We start from the raw sequence: 19,662 nt of genomic DNA on the forward strand, positions 1-19,662 counted from the left end.
AATGTTATTATGTTTCTCAAACCAGCTGTGCTATCATTTTATGACATTTCTGCTTGCAAAATGAAATCCTGTTCCTCCTTGATTTCGACATGTTTTGAAAGGGGCAAGAGAAGTGAGTTCTTACTCAATTAGATTTTGAAACTATGTAATGTAAGAAATTTAACTTGTGAAACTTTTTTTCTAACTATGTAATGTAAGAAATTTAACTTGTGAAATCAAGTTATATAATTCAGAGAGAAAATATGCTCTATATTACAGATTCAAAAATATTCAATATTTCAGTAACTTATGGCTTATCAGTTGATATTTAGCGTTATTATTCACATAGAAATAACTGAAATTTCTCAGTAAAAACTTTATTTTCGAAATAAATAATTCGAGTGAAAATATTTCATTTCCATGTTGAGTTTTAAGAATACATATTAAATTAATACCTAACTTCTTTATGTGAACAGATGTCCTTTAGTCATATTAATAGCATTACATAAAATATAAAATTAAATAAATGTTAAATTTATGCGAAAATATAATTTCATATGTACTCTTTCGAAATAAAACAAAGTTTTGAAAGAAGTTTTAGATCGTAGCCGTATTAAATTTAATGTGACATTTGGCAGATTATTGCTGAACAAACTTAAGTGCGACTAGTTTACGGTATTTTTAAGTTTAATCAAAATATAATATAAGAAAGGTTAATTATTGGAATTCTCTAAATGTCATGTATCTTATAAATTGGTTTATTTTTCATGTATCTTATTTAAATTGATAAAAAAAAAATTTGAAATTATAGGGAAACTAAAAAAATGTAATTAGAAAACAAAGCAAAAAGCAAATATCCGTTATTACATTACAAAAAAAAATGTCCATTTCTATATGATACAAATTAATATTTTACAATAAAAATGTGAAATGAAATAAATGCCACTTTATTTAATAAATTTAAGTTGAAAAAACGCATTTAAAAAAGTGTTTAACATCAAACTGTGTATTGTGGCTGTGCTGGAGTAAGGATGACCGATTTAGCCTCCTGCTCTACAGGTATTTTCTTTGTCTTACTAGGTGGTGGGTTATAAAGTCCAAATTCTAGGTCAAGGCCTCTAAGGCGATTGCTTCTGCGTAAATCCGTTTCCACGCAGACTGGAATCGTACCCGGCGCCTCCACCAAAGAATGTCACGTAGATGCTATTGTATAGAACTGAATGGCACACACAAGAGGTAGAGATAAACCAATTGATTAATTGAACTTTGAACTGAGAATACAGTAACTGACAAATCTTCTGCTTTTATACAAGCAGAGAAAGTTCCAGAATACTCTTCTGGAGACAGTAAGAAAATCCAGAACACTTGTCTGGTAAATTAAAGAAATGTCCAATATCTTTTGGAACATGAAATAAAGGAAAACATAAAATCGAGGAATTAAGTATTTGCATATACTATTAATTGCATTGTCTCTAGCGAGATTCGAACCCAGGTATCTTGACCATCAGACCAGTGCCATGACCATTCGGACATGGATATTCGACTGTCTTTCTTCAATGCGGCAATATCCTAAGAACTTGTTTAGAATTGAAGATATTCCAAATCACAAAATTTCTCTCTGGCCAGTTGTAATTACTCAGAGCAGTGGAAGCAACCAAGGATTTATCAAATGTATGTGTTAAAGTGCCAAAATATGTAATGTCTTTTCGTGAAAAATGTAGTAAAACTTCAAAATGTTGCAATGTGATAGGCTTGAATGACAAGTAGGTAAATTTTAATTTCTGATTTTTTTTATCTGAAAACTTATTTGCCTTAATTAGAAAGGCATAAATTTTGTTTTGTACAACTTTTATTTTTCTATATAATTTGAATAAATTTTTTTTAATGGCAACCTCATTATTTTTTCAGACTGACAATTCAAGTGATTTTAATTCTATTTAGCTTAGTTAATTTTCCTTTTCATTTACAATTTTTCTATGAAAGAAGTTTAAAAAAAGTATTAAATAACATTTTTATATTTTGGTATTGAAATAACATTTGTGTAATTATTTTTATTTTGACATGAGGCTAAAAAAAAGTTTAGCAGAATGTATTTATTGTAAACTTCAAAAAAAAAAAAAAAATCTTTAAAACTTGAGATTATGCAGGCATTTTTGAGTACTCTTATATGAATAGTTTCTAATTATTTCACATTTCATAAAACAGTAACATAAATTTTACTCCCATTAGTTTGAGTTTTTTTTCTTTATTATCCTAAACATTATTATAAAGTTTGCTTACACAGTCCAGTATCAGAACAAAAATATTATGCTTATGAAGTTCTATAAGACTTTCGCTTGTTAATTACTCATCTTCAATTGTCAACAAATGTTTTATTTGTACTTTTAAATGAAGCGAAATCTCAATTACTATTATAATTGTTTTCTAGGTTCATCAAATGTAATCAAAAAGGAAAAGTGAAATGTATAAATAAATGTATAATTCTTTATATGTAGCTGAAGATTCAGTTATACATATATATAATATTTATATAAATGTGTGTGGATTTTTAGAAATTTCAAACTTTTCAAGTATTACATAATAAATAAAGTTTAAATAAATTTTTTATAAATGTCTTTGTGACAATATTATTTTTTCTTGTAAATTATAAGTCATACTTTCAGGATTTTGCTTGGGTGTATAAGTCCTTACAGAAAATTCAGTAAAAAATTTGCCACAAATCTAAACCTCACTAAACATAAATTATGAAAATATTAGAAATTTGAAGTAAGTTATTAAATAAGAAGTAAGTTTGTGCTTGTAAATTGTTGTTTATTGAATATTAGCTAACACTAACATTTATAATGAGTTATAAAATTAATGCAATATGAAGTAACTCTGTAAATTAATAGTAAATAAAATTTCCTATAATGGGAAGAAGTGTTCCATGTTTGGGTATGGAATTTTGGTAAAATATTCAGAGTTAATCATTAATTAAATTTGGTTCTTGTGCTACAAAACCAAACAACTAAATATAGATGAAGAAAATATTAGAAATTTGAAGTAAATTATTAATTTGTGCTTGTAAAATGTTGTATCAGCTGACAGTAACATTTATAATGTGTAAAATTTCTACAACTTGAAGTAACTTTGCATGTTAATAGTAAATATAAGGAATTTTGTAGAATTGAAAGAAGTGCTGCATTTTTGTATATGGAATTCTTGAGAAATATTCAGTGTTAATCAAAGATAAAATTTAGTTCTTGTGCTATAAAACCAAACTAATCATAGATAATAAAAAAATATTAGAAATTTGAAGGAAATTATTAATTTGTGCTTGTAAAATGTTATCTATTGGACATTAGCTAACACTAAAATCTATAATAAGGTATAAAATTTCTTCATGAAGTAATTTTGTAAAGTTAATAGTAAATAGAATCAGTAAAATTGAAAGAAGCGTTACATTTTTTTATATGGAATTTTTATGAAACATATTTGTGAAATATTCGGAGTTTAACATAGATCAAATTTGATTATTTTGCTACAAATCTAAACCTCACTAAACATAAATTATGAAAATATTAGAAAATTGAAGTAACTTATTAATTTGTGCTTGTAAAATGTTTTCTATTGAAGAAACATATCATAGGAATTATATAATTTAGTGTTTTAAACTATTTTTAACCAATGCATTAAATTTTAGGGTGTTAAAATAGGAATTTTATTCATTATTCTTTAGAAATTATTTGTTTATTACTCACATTAAACAATATAAAAGTGTGTATAGTAAAGAAAATATTTTTTTAATAAGAATTTTATATTTTTCTGTTTCGAAATTTTATGAAATAGCTTTTAAAAACAGATGATATAGGCAATATATATAATACATCTACTTTTAAATTTCTAATATTAGTTAAAATCATACTGATTAAATATTTAATTGAAACTATGATTATGTTAACATTTTTTCCCATGCATTAAACAATGAAAATAAATAGGAAATATCAATGAAGGAAATAAATCTTATATGTAGATAGATGTTCAGGTGATCAAAATTAAAATTATTTCAGATAATTTTAACATTTGTTTATTTTTTTAAAGAGCAGTAAAAAAATGTCATTTAAGCATTTTATAGGGCAAGATTGTGGTAAAATCTATGCTATAATAATAGTTAAAAAAAGTTGGAAGAATTGTTAGAAAACATTTTCCATGAATTTTTAACAAAAGCAAGTATTTTATGGAATTTTAAATTTATCAAAATAAGTAACAAACACTATTATTAATAGGTAAAAAAGAAAAGTAAACTATTCAAAATATCTTGTATTTTCAGTCTTTTGGCAAAATTTTGAAAGTATGATTTAAATATTCTGACACTATTTTCTAGAGTATGAGAATATTGAATAACCACTGAACTAATATTTCAGTTTGACACCAGCAAGTGTTCAGAAATAAATCGCCTAATGATTGGTATTTGGTCGCCCATTGCAAAAATACATGGGGAATTGATTGGTATCGGGTCGCCCATTGCTAAAACACATGGGGAAATGATTGGTATTGGGTCGCCCATTGATAAAACAGGTCGCGGAATGCTTGGTATGACGTCGCCTATGATAATAACACGTCGTCAAATGATCGGAAAATTCTTCGAAAACAAGTCGGGGCGACCATCGCGCGGCGGACCGCCGGGGGACATGATCAATGTCGGGGCGAGATCGCCTCCGATCTCGCTCGTTCCGTGGGGCGATGCTTGGCCAATGGTTGGCAAACGATCTTTTTCTGCTTGTGATGTATCGTTCATTTTTTAATATGGGAAATACCAATGCGATTTGCACAGCTCACGGAAGGAATTACTGCAAATCTGTCCAACACACGGATGTTCACACTCTTCAAGGGCATTCGTATCTGTCTTCCAATTTTTGTAGCCTTCTGTTGAAGTTGATGAAACCATGATAGATCGAAATACAAAGCGTCAGAAATCTCTCATTATACAATCTTTCTGCTGTGTAGTGTATCATCAATTAGATTGGCGTTATCGTTCACTCTATCAACAGGATCAGCATATATAGCGGTTCTAAGTTTCATAATAAATACTATCCATCTTGTTGAATAGTATGACTTCATATTGGCAAATCAGTTAATGAATAGATAATGTATTGAATATGAATCAATATCAATAGGAATTGAAATATTACATATATATATATATATATATATATATATATTTGTAATTTTGACTTAGAGGAATTTGATTTGTTAATTCTTTACTGACACTGAAAGGTATTTATAAAAAAATTGCCGTCTATTCTATCATTTCGGGTAATAAATTAAATAACGAAGAATAAAAATGAATTTTTCATGTGATATTGTTACTGAAATTGTGAATATACGTCAAATCTCATCAAAAGAAGTATTTTTCACTCACTCACTCACTCACTCACACACACACTCACTCACTCACTCACTCACTCACTCACTCACTCACTCACACACTCACACACTCACACACACACACACACACACACACACACACACACACACACACACACACACACACACACACACACACAAAATGACTTTTTTTTTACTGTTGTAAATATGGTCCTCTGTCATTTGTTTCAAACAATATTTTTAATATACGGGTTCTCATTTATATTGAATAAAATTATCATAAGCAGTTTTTTACTGTAGTATTTATTTAGATGTGAATTGTGGCTTGCGTTGAAGGAAATATTATAAGTTTTCAGAATTTTAACACCTTTTTCACATGTGCATGACAATTTCCTCCGTTGAAAATATTATTCTCATTCATATAACTAACTACCTGTGCTTGAACTGCGTGATTTCTTAAGAATTAAGAATGTAAATCGGAATATTATTTTAATATTTCAAATACTATATTTTGTCAGTGAAATTAAATGTCAGAAATATTTGACTCTCTTAGATTTCTTTACATTGTTTTATTCCATACCAAGATTTCGAGGATTATAATCACTCTGATAAATATGTTATTGTATTCTAAGTCTCCTTTTTTCATATTTGAGAATTCACCTGCAAGTTCGTTTCTAAATTATGAATTATCTCCAGCTCTGCACGAAATAGAATCCTTGATGATATCCGATGCTTTTTCTGCAACCATTATAGTCGGGATGTTTGTGTTCCCTGATGGGACGATGGGCATAACTGAAGCATCAACAACGCGGAGTCCCTGGATGCCTTTCACTCTGCAACAATAGCAACAAAATAAAAATTATGTATAAATTTATTGAATACAAACGCAATGGACATTGCAGTAAAATATTTCAATGCCAATAATCTTTAATAGCATTATATTACGATTTTGTTGGAAACTATTTTGATCTAAAATAAGCAGCAAAATCTATTTTATTGTCACAGCAGCATGTACACATATTCCTAGGTAATTTTAATTTTATATATTAACTCAATAACAGAAGACGTTGTCTACTATTCCGTTGATTTAAATTTTTCTCGCCATGAATTTGGTAGGAACATTGCAAGATAAGTAAAAAAATAAGATATTGGCTATTTAAAACTCTTCTGAAACTTCATAGCATGTTTGGGTTTAATTAAAATCCCCCCGGGTCACCTCGTAATTGGGGATGAGAAGCTCCCGGTATGGTGATTGGTTCTAGTCACCTTGGTGGGTGCAGAAAAAGATGGGGGTCGACTCCTTCCACCGATGACTGGACTGTTTCCCAAGGGAAGGGTTGTACCGTGACCGATTATGGTCCTTAGAACTCAACTACAGTTCCCGCCAGTGTTGATGTTGCGGCTGCGGCCACATGTCGAAGTTAATAGCTGTAGGTATAAATACCTGTGCTACTGAGCATTCTCAGCGGTGTTTTTCAACATGCATGTCATGATAACAGACAATATGCCTATCTTTAAACATTATAATGTTAAAAATGTTTTTACATCTCTCTCTCTCTCTCTCTCTCTCTCTCTATATATATATATATATATATAGTGTACGTAAAACTCTATACTATATTTATACGCATGCTATATTAAGCGTAAAGATTTCTTCAAACTTTTTCATACCTCATATACTTTGTGCTTCAAATCTTCAAAGTATTCCATAATGAGTCAAATATTTCCAACTTTTTTTTTTTTTTCATTTTATTACAAAAATTTAAAAATCTAAGAAATGCATATTTTGTTTTTTATGACAAAAATTAATTAAAGAACTGGTATTATGATGATAATTGAAGCGTAAAAAAAAAAAAGATTATTAAGGAAAATATTTTGTTAATTTAGATCCGAAATATTAAATATTTTGGTTTCAATACTTAAGACTTTAATTAAAAATTTTGATTTTATTAATAAATTGGAAATTAATAAATTGATTAATAATCATTTTATTAATCAATTAATTTTAAAGTAAAAAATGCATTTTTTGTAATTAAAAATTTTTTTCGTGTTAGTTGTTATCTAATTGATAATTGTAAGCTGCGTTTTACAGGAATACAGGAATTTTAATTCTGAGGCCTTTTAATCATAATACGCGAGTTAAAAATTTGAAGACTGCGTGTTATTGGTGACCGATATTGAAGTTTCCTTTTAGACAAGTGATTGTCATCGGTGACTAGCGTTATTCTTTCATATCGTACTTGTTATTAACTTTGTACTCTTCGTTCAGGCCACGTCAGTCATTAGTGGCAGACAATATAATTTAGACGTCTATCATAATCTGAATGTAACGGAAGCCAAGAAACTATATGGATTCCATATTATACGTTAAAGCATTTTCATTTAGTTTTCAATCGCAAAATAATTTCGTTAACAACCTGCTTACAAGGATGAAGAATATTCGTAAAAAAAAAAAAAAAAAAAAAAAAAAAGGCGTTTGCATTCTCCAACTATGCTAGCATTACGATTCCAAACAGCCCGACTTTCAAAATATTCTACGTCAAAAGTACCCCTCATTCCTTTGTAAAGAACATAACTGCGAGAAAAGAATTTTATTTTCCTTTTCGGCATTCCATTACTGAGTTGCGATAAATCTTAAATATTCGACTCTTGAAATTATGATTATCTTCTTTGTAAATCCGAAATGCAACTGTAAACTAATCAAAGTGAATTACAGTATGCATAATTAGCGAATTTTGTTCAAGTCATAATGATTAGATATACAAATCGATACACATAACAGTTTTCCGTATTTATAAATTTGAGTTTATAAATACGGTACTAATCAAATGTTTCAATGTAAATTTGTGATTAGCTCCTCTAAAAATATGCATATCTATGCTCATTTTAGTTAGAAACTTTTGTGTGTACACAGATGAAATAAAAAGAACTTTTTACTAATTGACGTTTTCACACTATGTGGGCAATACAAAATTTATTTTTTATTTTCAATCTCCACAGATCTCCAAATGCTTTTATATACCTGTCTACCTTATGTTATGATGCTTTGTGATTATATGTATATGTCTAAATGCTATATTTAAAGAAATAAACGCTTATTCCACCTTTCTGGGACAACCTGTACAAATATTTTTGTTTTTAATGTCTAGATGGTTTACTGTCTATTCAGGAAAGCTTAATACATACAATATATCTCAGAGATTCAATAATTTAGATTGTTTTTATTTTAGCATTTCAAAATTGTTTTTTCTTTTTCTTACTTTGATTAGTATCCTGATTTGAAGTAAATAAGAGCATAATTCCGATTTTTCAATCTCTCCAAGAGAACTTGATTGTAATCCTTTCAAGATCAATTTCATTCAATTTCACGGATTAATTTTAATAGATTTGTGCGCTGAATCCGCCATCATCCATTTCCGAGCCTGTGTTCCTATTATCAATCGACCATTCTCGACACACAATTTCGTGAACAATATCGTCATGAAAATTCTTCAGTTGTACAATAGTGAAAATAATATCGACTAATTCTATTGTAAAATTGCAGCGACAGGGCTGTCATTATAATTAATTTAATCTCGTATTGGATGGTGGTGACTTACCTCAATTCAGGGTCGACAACTGTGGTGGGATCTTTCGGATCTCCCATCTTAGCGGTTCCTACTTGATGATTTAGAGTGAGAACAAAGCTTTTTGCTAGCACCTTCAAGTATTCGTCTCGAAGGAGGTCTGGTATTAAATCTGTGAGTTTCGGAAGAAAGGTTTCAAAGCGTTTGGCTCCCACTTTCTTCATAGACTTGCTTGATCCAATTTTCAGACAAGTCTTCAGACCTTCGAAAGAAATAAAGCTTAGAATTATAAAACTTTTGTTTATGAATATTTTATGAATATTTGAATATTTTATGAATATTTTGTTTGTACCTTACACGTTTATACCTTGTAATTTTAAAGCGTAGTTTGAATTTAAACATCTCATTTTGAAACAACACGAGGTTATTTGGGTGGGACTTGGAGGATAGGGAATCCTAGGTATTTTGCAAGTTCTACCAATCTATTATTACACTAGTGTTATAGATGCTATTTGCTACAAGCAATGACTTGGAGACTGAGAAATAAAAAATTGTTAACTCAAAAAGGCAAAGATAAAATCGCTACAATCTAATTATTCCAGACCAGATTTTGAAATAGGGATTATTGCATAACATTTTTTATCGCAATTTTTTAAAAATAATAAACTAAACTACCAGGAGAAATAGTCTTGCATACTTCCTAATAAAGCTGTCATCCCTCTTTTAAAGTTATCTGTCTTTTAAAGTTGTTGTCCCCCTGTTAAAATGGTTATCCCCCCTTTTAAAGTTGTATCTCTTTTAAATTTGCATTTCTCCTTGTGAAGTTGTCTCCCTTTTAAAGTTGTTGCCCTCCTTTCAATGTTGTTGTCCTCTTTTTAATGTTGTTATCTCCATTTAAAGTTGTTATCCTCTTTTTAATGTTGTTAGCCCCTTATTAAAGTAGTTAAACTCTTGAACGCCTCAAGTGTTCAGATTTAATTTTTAGAAGCAAGATCAAAAACTTATTTCCTTTTTTAAAATCGTCACGCTTTTGAGTTACCACGTCTGTTTGCATGCAAATATACAGACCAACAGTCGGGAAACTCGATATTAATTTGGATTCAAAATTTGATACGTATCTAAATTTTAGATGCTACAATTGTGAGTTAAATTTCATCCATCAGGCTATTATCTTTTATAGGATTCATGGATATCTGGACTAAAATAAAAACTTCTTATAAATAGATTCCATACAAGTTTAGTGAAAAGACTGCACCACTTTCTTCTGATGAACTCAAAACTATTCGTTATCACAAGAAATAGATAAAATGAAGAAGAGACATAATTCCTAAAATGTAATTTTCAGTTTGGGGGAGGTTTCCAAATCTCAAGTTCGAATTTTTTGAAAATTACAATGCTGTATCTTTGTTTACAAGAAAGTAAAAACATGAATCAAACGTAAATTAAATAATCGGTACAGTTCTAGTGACGGGTATCATTTGGCGATTTTCCGCCAAATTTTTCTCGCCAAGCCCTGCGGAAGCTGTAATCTTCAGAATTTTATTTCTCAATATTATGACTATTTTTAAGAGACGCTGGTGCCTTTATCTTTAAAGTTTGGCGCCAAATTTGGCGGTACCCGTCCCTAAGATTTAGCCAAATAATCCAGTATTTCTGTTGTTATTATAATGTGTAGCAGTTGGATTATTCTAGCTTCTCTTTTGAAAAGTTGGCAATGCCTGATTAGATACCATCCCATTGTGCATTGCGATTGTAAATAATGAGATGAAATGCTGTTCTGATAACGCGTTAATGTCTTGTCTTTTGTGTCTTGTGTTTGTTTTGTGTGAAATGTGAACATTAAAGAAATGTTTCCGAAAACATAGATCATCTTGCTTCCACTAGACGAATCGTAATGATCTCCATTCCAACACACATTTATGTATTTTATCGCCAAATTATTTTGAATCTGCAGGCAGAGGGTAAATATCTGCAGTATTCTATCAATTATTTTTGCGAATTCAATCAAAGATATAAATCAACAGTTAGTTAAACATAATTAAACTAAAAATTCAAACTCTAAGTAATTAGCATAAAAACAATTTTAAAATTAAAGCGGAAGAGCGACAAATACAATCCATGACTTTCTTATTATAACACAGCCGGATTCATAGGCATGCGCAGAATCAGTATTTCAAGTTATGAGTGAAATTTTCTTTTCATGTATAATCTCTGAGCTTAATGGGTCGATTTCACCTGGCTACCCAGACATTGTTTTAAAGGGTAAATCTATCGGCTGTATTCAATATATGGTTTGGATATTTCTTTAATTTAAATTCCGCAATTAAATATATATTATATATATATATATATATATATATATACAAAGGAGGTTACCAGATGTCCCTTGTGCCCTATTAAAGTATCAGTCTACCTACGGAGACAAATATTTGAAAAGTTCCTCTAAGGAGCTATTTCAGTTCATTTTCTGGATCAATGGGATTGGAAATAATGAAAGATGTTGATCAGGAAATTCTGTGCCCATTCAGATTCCATAAAATGTGTCAATCTGAGTAAACAATAGTGAAAATTTCAACAAAAAGCAAAATATTCTACGAAAAATTCCATTGCACATATTCTAATTATTTTAATACACAACATACTTACAGCTATGGTGAAGGGAATAAACTAGAATCTAAGAAGTATGTGCATTTTCAAAATAGTTATAGCTAATCATGTATTTCTGTATTGAAAATTTCCCAAAATTCGTTGTTGAAAATTACATTAAGCAGATCTATAAAAAAAAAAAAAAACTACTCAGTTCAAAGTTATATCCCTATTTCATTGTCTTTGGAATCTTAAGGTAACACATATGGAAATTTTCAAGATAATATATTAATAAGTTTTTAAGATATCAGGTTTTGCTATGAAATTTTTTACGAAATCCAAGTTTTTCAAAAAATTTGTTTAAAGTTTTCATTTGCCGTACTGAAAATGCTTTGCAAACATGAACTATGTTCAAAAGCAGATATAATTGCCAATCTTTTCGGCATAAAAATTACTCAAAACGCATTCTAATACGCGTGGCTTGCTGATAGAACATATTATAAAATAAATTATAATTCAGGGAAGCGTGTATTTGAAGAAAAGTTGGAAAACATTCAACTTACGATTTTGTTTTCAGTTACAGTGGTATAAAAAAATCATATATCTAGGTTTTTAATTATCTTAGATTTGAAACAAACACAGATTTGAAAACCTAAAAAAACATAAAAAAAATTGTGAATTTTGACCAAAAACTGCCTTTTAAACGTAGGCAGATAGATACCTTAACCAGCTTCATATCTTTTTTGTAGTTTTTATTGCACTTTTAAATAGATCGCTTACAGAAATATTACATATTGCAATATTATATATACATAGGAAATATATTTTAGCAGTTTCGTGGCCGAAAAAAAAAATTGTAATATAATTTTACCCCGAAGCTGTTTTTTTGAAAATCCGATTTAAACTGGTGTTTGGAATGATCCTGTGACTATTGTATTGCGCAGTCGTCAACTTTTAGAAAAGCCACGGTTTCTTTTCATCTCAAAATCGTTCGAGCTCCAAAACTTTTTGCCAACTAGAAAATTTTAAATTAAAATTAAAAAAATTGTAATATATATACAATCCTCGATACCTCCCCTTGATGTTTCGTGTTGATTCCCATTTTCATCTTTGTGCTTCTTCGGACGATAACTTCTTACGACCCATGCCCTTTATTTTCTACCTACGCATTTTGAGGCTCCAAAAATCCCATATCAAATCAATAATATGTTCGAACATGATTCTGATATTTGAAAGAATGAACAGAATTACCTTTAACAACGGCTTCAACATCTGCAGGATCCGCGTAGTAGTTGGGATCAATTAAAGGTGGGTCATAAGGGTTGGTGGATTGCAGTCTGACAGTTCCTCTACTTTTGGGATGCAATATGCTACTCAAACATATAAATATGGGATCATTTTCGTACGGTGAGAAAGCCAAATCGTATAACTGAAACAAGATAAAATAAACATCACAAGGTAAAAGTAATTTTTAAACATATTTTTTATGGGTATATTTACCAGTTATCTGTTTTTGACGAGTATATAAAAAAAAAGTGCAGACTTTTGCGTTATGACGAGTTTATTCGTCAGGAGTAATAAATAGGGACAATTTACAGTTTGAGCTACAATTTTAGTAAAAACTCAAACGTATTCGTAGCTCTCAAAATGTTGAAAATACTTTGAGGCCAAGTCTAAATCAAAGGATCAAATAAAAGATTATTATGCGTTGTACCATACTTTGCTCAATACCATTCTCTAAAGTAAATTATGTTTCTTTTTGTTCATATGAAAAAAATGTATGTTAGTTTAACCCTTTAAAGGGCCATTTTTTTTCTAATCATATTATGTTTAAATATTTTTAGGCTTGAAATTAGAATAAGAAAAGGGATTCATTTAGCTTATTAGATAAATTTAATTTTATTAATTAATTAATTTGGTTAATTAATAATTAAGTAACAAATCAAGATACATCATTTTGTGTAAGATAAAGAACTGAAGTATCTTAGTTTCTGTTTTACTAAAAAAATTTGTCAGAACTTATGCCAAACTACATAATTTCATACAAAGATTGATAAATTTGGTGGGAAGCATACTTCCCACGGCCCTAGAAAGGGTTAAATAAATAAATAAATGTGATTATGGAAATAAAAAAACAAAAGTCATTTTATTACAACATAATTTCATATTACACATACTCTGTTTTTGATGAGTATACACCTCATTGCTAAATTTTTGCAACACAATTAGATACGAATTTTCCAAAAAATGTCAAAGCAGTTAACTGGTTAAAAAGGGTAAATTCTTAATTTCCTTATTTTCTATTCTTTAATGCATTTTATAACTGAAGATTGAAATTAAGAAATACACTAAATGGCAATTTGGAAATTTTACAGAAGCGCATAAAGCAGTTTCACTACAATTTTGGTAATTATTTCTTTTCCAGGTCAACGATACTTTATTTTCATACCAGTAATCCTCATGTCGGCTCTGATGGTACTGCATTCTTCAGGTGACACATCACTCTGCTTATGACACTGTCTACAACGACGCTTTTTGAAACTACTATAATCAATTGAAAAAATCCGATGTTTCCCAAGTTGTTCAAACCTTTGTATTTACCGGCTTTTGGAACCAAAAAATTCTTTTCGCATTTTCTATTTCCAGGTTTCAACTGACGGTTAACTTTATAGAAACTCTGAATTGTTCAAAAATTCTCTTCCAGTTAGTGTGCGTGAAATGAATAAACATTGAATGAAATCAACTGGTTAGTTTATAAAAAAATTCTGGGAATATTATACTAGCGCAATGTTGTCGACAACACACTAGTAGAGTCTCCAATCAAAGAGCAATCTTTAAACAAAGTCTGAGATTTTCTCTGAGATCTTGACTTTGAACGACACTCACATGCTATTTTCTTTTCATGTTACGAGACATAATTTTCATTTAGCGAAATTTTTCCGACTACTTTATTGTTTTTTAATGTTCCATGATTCTTTACGAGTCCAAATTTGTGCAAATTCTGATCTGACAAATTTATTATCTTGAACTCATGTATCCTTTCTTTCTTCTTAGAGAAGGGGACGGGGTAATGAAATCGTTCAATTGTCAAGCAATTTTATAATTAATTTTAAAATTGTTTTAAGTAAATTGTAAATCACTACCATATATTAACCACTTAACTGGTTTAAAAAAATTCCGAAGGCCTCAAAAATGACTCCTTTTGACATTATATTCACTTATCTTATTTAGTTCCAGAAAATATTAAAATGAAAAGTTTTCGTCTCTAAAATTTAAGTATTCAAAGTGATTTACATGAATAACTCAAACTTCATGATTCATTTCTCACTGAAGATATACATTTTGGTCAATGTTAAATTAGGCAAATTCTTCCTCGGAAGATTAAAAATTAAACTGAAAAGAGTAAGAATTTATTTTATATTTCAAATTTCCACCCCATTTTCTTGATTATAATATTTCTAGTTCTGTGTGACTCAAGCTTTGCCGAAACACGTCGTCTGAGCTAGGGAATAGCAAATAACAATATGACTTCACAGTATCGATCACTCAGGATGGGAAAAAGCAATTCTTTGGACAAAAGGCCCAATAAAGTAAAACCCGATAAATATTAACATTTTATCACCAGTCGCATTATAGGATTTGTGCTATATAAAAAAACACTGAAAGATAGGAAGATAGGCAGTTATACAGTTAGTATATGTAGCGCAGTTAAAAAATAACGGAGGTCAGAAGATATGTAAATAGAATAAAATGACATTGTTCGTCACTTGGGACGTGTAAAAGCAATTGTTTGGACATAAGGCTCAATAAAATAAAACCAGATAAATATTAACATTTTATCTCCAATCACGTTATAGGATTTGTGTCATATAAAAACATACACTGAAAGAAAGGCCAATAAACAGTCAGTATATGTCACACAGTTAAAATATAACGGGGCGTGATATATGTTAATTGAATACAATGGCATTGTCTGAGTTATTTAAAAACCAAAAATTTCTTTTAACTTGCCTATTGTTTGTAAAGTTTTTTTTGTCTTTGAACAAAAATGAATTTGTGTGTAACATTTTAAACATATAATACACCACTTTATAGAATTATGCAAGTAATCACTTTTCACGGTAGATGGGATGGGTGTGTTACCATCTTTATATCCCATTGATGTGAGTCAGGCAGACGTTTTAATTTTAATTACTTTGTATTTTAAGTACTGCCTATGTTAAGAAAAAATCTTGTAAATAATCCTCATCGCTTGTGCGAGGCCTTTCTTTTAAGACAAGATGCAAGTATGCAGTATCTTTCTTCAGTGTTGGCGTCGCCATTGTGGGTTATATAAAAATAAGAAATGAGATACCCAACTCCTTGCTTAAGCACATAGAGAAATCTCTTATTGTGGGATCTAATTACCTTTATTCCAGTCTTTGGAATAAAGGTAATTCGATCTAACAATATTACCTTATCCATTAGAAAAGAGAGAATCTAATTAATTAAATTCTTTCTTAATTATCTTAAATTGATAACTAGTGCCTCTCATCCTTCATGTGTTGGCTTCCTTGTTTTGATATCTAGGTTATAAAAATAACAAACCAGAACCATTTCTTAGTAACAAAATTAAATTATGAATAAAGCATATAAAAAGTATGAATAAAACAATTAAGAACAACTGATGCTCTTTTTATCGGTGTGGTGTGCGTCTAAAGCAAGCAAGTGTTGGAAGTAGGTCAGATATAGTTAAAACTGAGACATACTTATATATCAAACATTCTTTTAGTTCCTGAAAGAGATACTTACTAGAGGTTTTAGACCGGTCTGATACTTTGCGATTTGTTTGTTTATTTCTATGAAATAAAGCTGATAATCTGGAAAATCTTCTCTTGGCGAGACTCCTTTACCATTCAAGAACGCTATCACTGATATAAATTCTACGGACGATAATGGACCTATAAAAAAATGGACATGTCTAAAATCTCTTTAAATAATTGAACACTTTTCTTCAAATTCATACATACATTTCTTCTGGAATTATCTATTGAGATCTAGTTATCACACATCTTGAACGTTGATACTACTCCGTTAGTGGCATCAATAATCCGTAATATTTGGATTCGAGAATTTTAAATAATGCTTTTCTTAGTGTAAATATCCATTATTTCAATATGATATGCAGTGAAAATTTCAGAGACGCCAAAACGGCAATTTATAGCCAAGCATGAAATGCCTGAACTATTTATGAAATTGTGGCAAATATAAATCTTTCTGTGCATGTGCTGCCTATTGGCGGCTTGAAACTGACCGACTGTAAACCCCGCATTAATGATAATTATGCCTAACAGATCGCAAATCAGCTGCCAACATATAAAACTAAATTTTAAATCTTTCAAAAAACCGATTTCTTCATTTCAATTTATAAAGAAGCTGCTTATAACAATGTTACTCTTAATTTTTTTCTTATATTTTCATTGCATTTTTTTTAATATTTAAAAAAACTCTTACCTTCTCGAAATTTCAGCTGCTTATAACAATGTTATTCTTAATATTTTTTTTTATTGTTTTCGGTAATATGAAAATGTTATTCTTCATTTAAGTGATTGCTTTGAAATTAAAAAGGCCTACTTTTTTTATTGTTACAGCACTTTTCTTACTGTTATTTACAGTTTGTCTGTGGGACAGTATATCTGGGCAAAACCCAGAGAACTTAAAATCATCTTGAATGCAGAGCACTTTTTAAACGTTATTGGTAAAAGGATTTATTTCAAGTCTTTAGAATAGATGATTAGAATTGCATTTTAAATATTTTATTTTGTAATAAAAATGATTTAATTTCTCCATTATATTTTTACTGAACAACACGTTGCATTTCTTTTGTTTTTGTACAAGTTCAATATTTATTTGATACTTTTGTATAAAATATACAAACTAATAAAAAAAACAATGGTATTTTTAATTTTGCTCAAACTGTTTCTTAAAGCAAATTTGTATATGATTCCTGTTTAGATTTAAGAGCTATAATTCAATATATGTTAATTCTTAGTTTTTTTTTAAGCCGTATGTGTTAAGATGCCAACAATTTTTCATTATACGATTAATAGGATAAGAAGTCGTATATAATAAGTTAGAATTCATAACTTGTATATTTTTTTCTATTAAGTGACTAAAATCTAATACCATTTAATATGTAATTGGATTTTGTTTCCATTATCTATAAATAATAAGATAGAGAATGTTGATTACTGAAAAAAAATTGGATTTGGATTTGTTGGATTTTATTGGCATAAGAGCCATGGTGTTGACTATACTTTCGCCAAACTGTATTCTGATTACTGAAAGGAAATTATAATTATATACAAAATGGACGCAATATAATGCATGCTGTTGCGCCTCGATTCCAAATGAGAAAAAAAAAGAAGAAGAAAAAAAGAAAAGGATCTGTATCAAGTGTGCAACTGTGAGTCTTCGAGATTTTTAAAGAAAGTTTCAACAATGGTAGGCTTATGTCTTTGTTAAACTTTTCTTTTCTAGCTTTATATTCTTTTGCAGCTTTTCTTATCGTAAATAGGCTTACATTTTTTTCTTCAGCTGTTCCTTCATTCCATTTGACATCGTACATCTTGGATAAGTGTATTCATGGTATTGTATATGATTATGATCTATGTAACTGAAGCGCGAGGTTATAGTTCTAACATGACTTTACCTTTTGTTTGAACTTACATAACATATAGAGTTACACATCGAATTGTACTACACCTATTGGAAATAGTAGAAATTCTGAAACAATTATTTAAGTTTGTAATTTAAGAAAATATTCCTTCAAAAATTTTACTTTCTAAGTAGAAAAACGTTTTCAAAGCTGCTCCATTCGTAAATAAGATATGAATTATAAATAATAACAAATTTCTACAAAGTGCTAGCAAATATTTCCTGAGAAAATTCACCAGTTTACTGAAAGGTGGCAGTGCATACCGAGATTAGGGTTAGTAATCCGAGATATAGTATGTCCAAAATACAACAGTCTCCCCTCTTTCTTATATGTAAGCACTCATTTATATATCACTATATATATATTATATATGTTACGAATCTGTAATGCTGCTTCCTAGAACAGTTAGTTCTTTCGTAGGAAAACAGCTCTTTGGATGCTGTTGGGATGCCGGATCAATGACCCCCAGGCATGGCGAGAAACTTAGTGACAATTTGGTGACTGTCGTCACAAAATGGATGATACTAGAATGTTCAGGAATTATGGCGGTAGGACGAATAAGAGGCAATTTATACTTGATTGTTCGAGAATCTTCTGTGCCCTGCTCTGAAAAGCTGTAAAATGCCGGCTATCGAAGCCAAAGTCAGTCTCATAAAGAATCGTATAATGAGTCAGTGCGGAATTAGTTAGATTAGTCCAGCCAAACGCAAGTGTAGAGTGGAGCTCAAGCAATTAGTGGATTCAGAATTGGTACAGTGCAGAGAGTTTTGGAGACAATTATTGAAGCAGCATCGAGTCATGTGGGGAGTATTCAGTCGTTTAGTAATGAGTCGGCAGTTGGATACAGCTAAAACGAGGAGACTGTGGACAATAACAGGTATTTAGAGAGATCTCGTTGAATAGGCATGCAGAATTCTAATCCTGCTGATTTCTGTCTGGTCGTTTTGTGTGCTGTGACTGTCGTTTATTATCGATTACTACTTGTGGGCTGCTGTTTGTTCTAAATGTGCTGCTGCATATTGCTTGTGTACATCTCGTCTGTGTATTTCTTTTAATAAACATCGTTATTTGCTATTGAGGGCTGTTGACTGTGTAAAGCCATACCGCTGTCGATTTTAAGGAATTTTATCAATATGATATATATAATATATATATATATATATATAATATATATATATATATATATATATATATATATATATATATATATATATATATATATATATATAATGTAGCACAATAATTTTTTCAAAGCAGATGGCAAATTTGAAGACACTTTGCATTTTCAAATTCGCTTTAATCAATCCCGGGAATGCATAATTTATTTCCAAGAGGCGCGGGGACGTCCACTCACAGCAACAGATCAGGCAAGAGAAGACAGAAATAAATTAACCCTGGTCTTATGTAACATGAAATATCGATAGTGAATATATTTTTTTTACAGTGCTAATATGCTATTAAGATTCT

The 19,662-nt window shown here is 29.9% G+C and overlaps 1 protein-coding gene across 1 annotated transcript in view; it reads right to left on the bottom strand.

Moving 5' to 3' along the window:
• Positions 1-5,933: 5,933 nt before the first annotated feature.
• LOC129963503 (glucose dehydrogenase [FAD, quinone]-like) overlaps positions 5,934-19,662 on the bottom strand; it is a 34,856-nt gene continuing 21,127 nt past the window's right edge. Inside the window, exons 9-12 of the mRNA XM_056077928.1 lie at positions 16,290-16,438; positions 12,750-12,927; positions 8,946-9,174; positions 5,934-6,179 (exon numbers count right to left, since the gene is read on the bottom strand). Coding sequence (XP_055933903.1) covers positions 6,026-6,179; positions 8,946-9,174; positions 12,750-12,927; positions 16,290-16,438 — 710 coding nt within the window. The 3' untranslated portion in view covers positions 5,934-6,025. The remainder of the gene's footprint in view (positions 6,180-8,945; positions 9,175-12,749; positions 12,928-16,289; positions 16,439-19,662) is intronic.

Source organism: Argiope bruennichi, chromosome 3, assembly GCF_947563725.1.
Source record: "Argiope bruennichi chromosome 3, qqArgBrue1.1, whole genome shotgun sequence".
Classification (NCBI taxonomy): domain Eukaryota; kingdom Metazoa; phylum Arthropoda; class Arachnida; order Araneae; family Araneidae; genus Argiope; species Argiope bruennichi.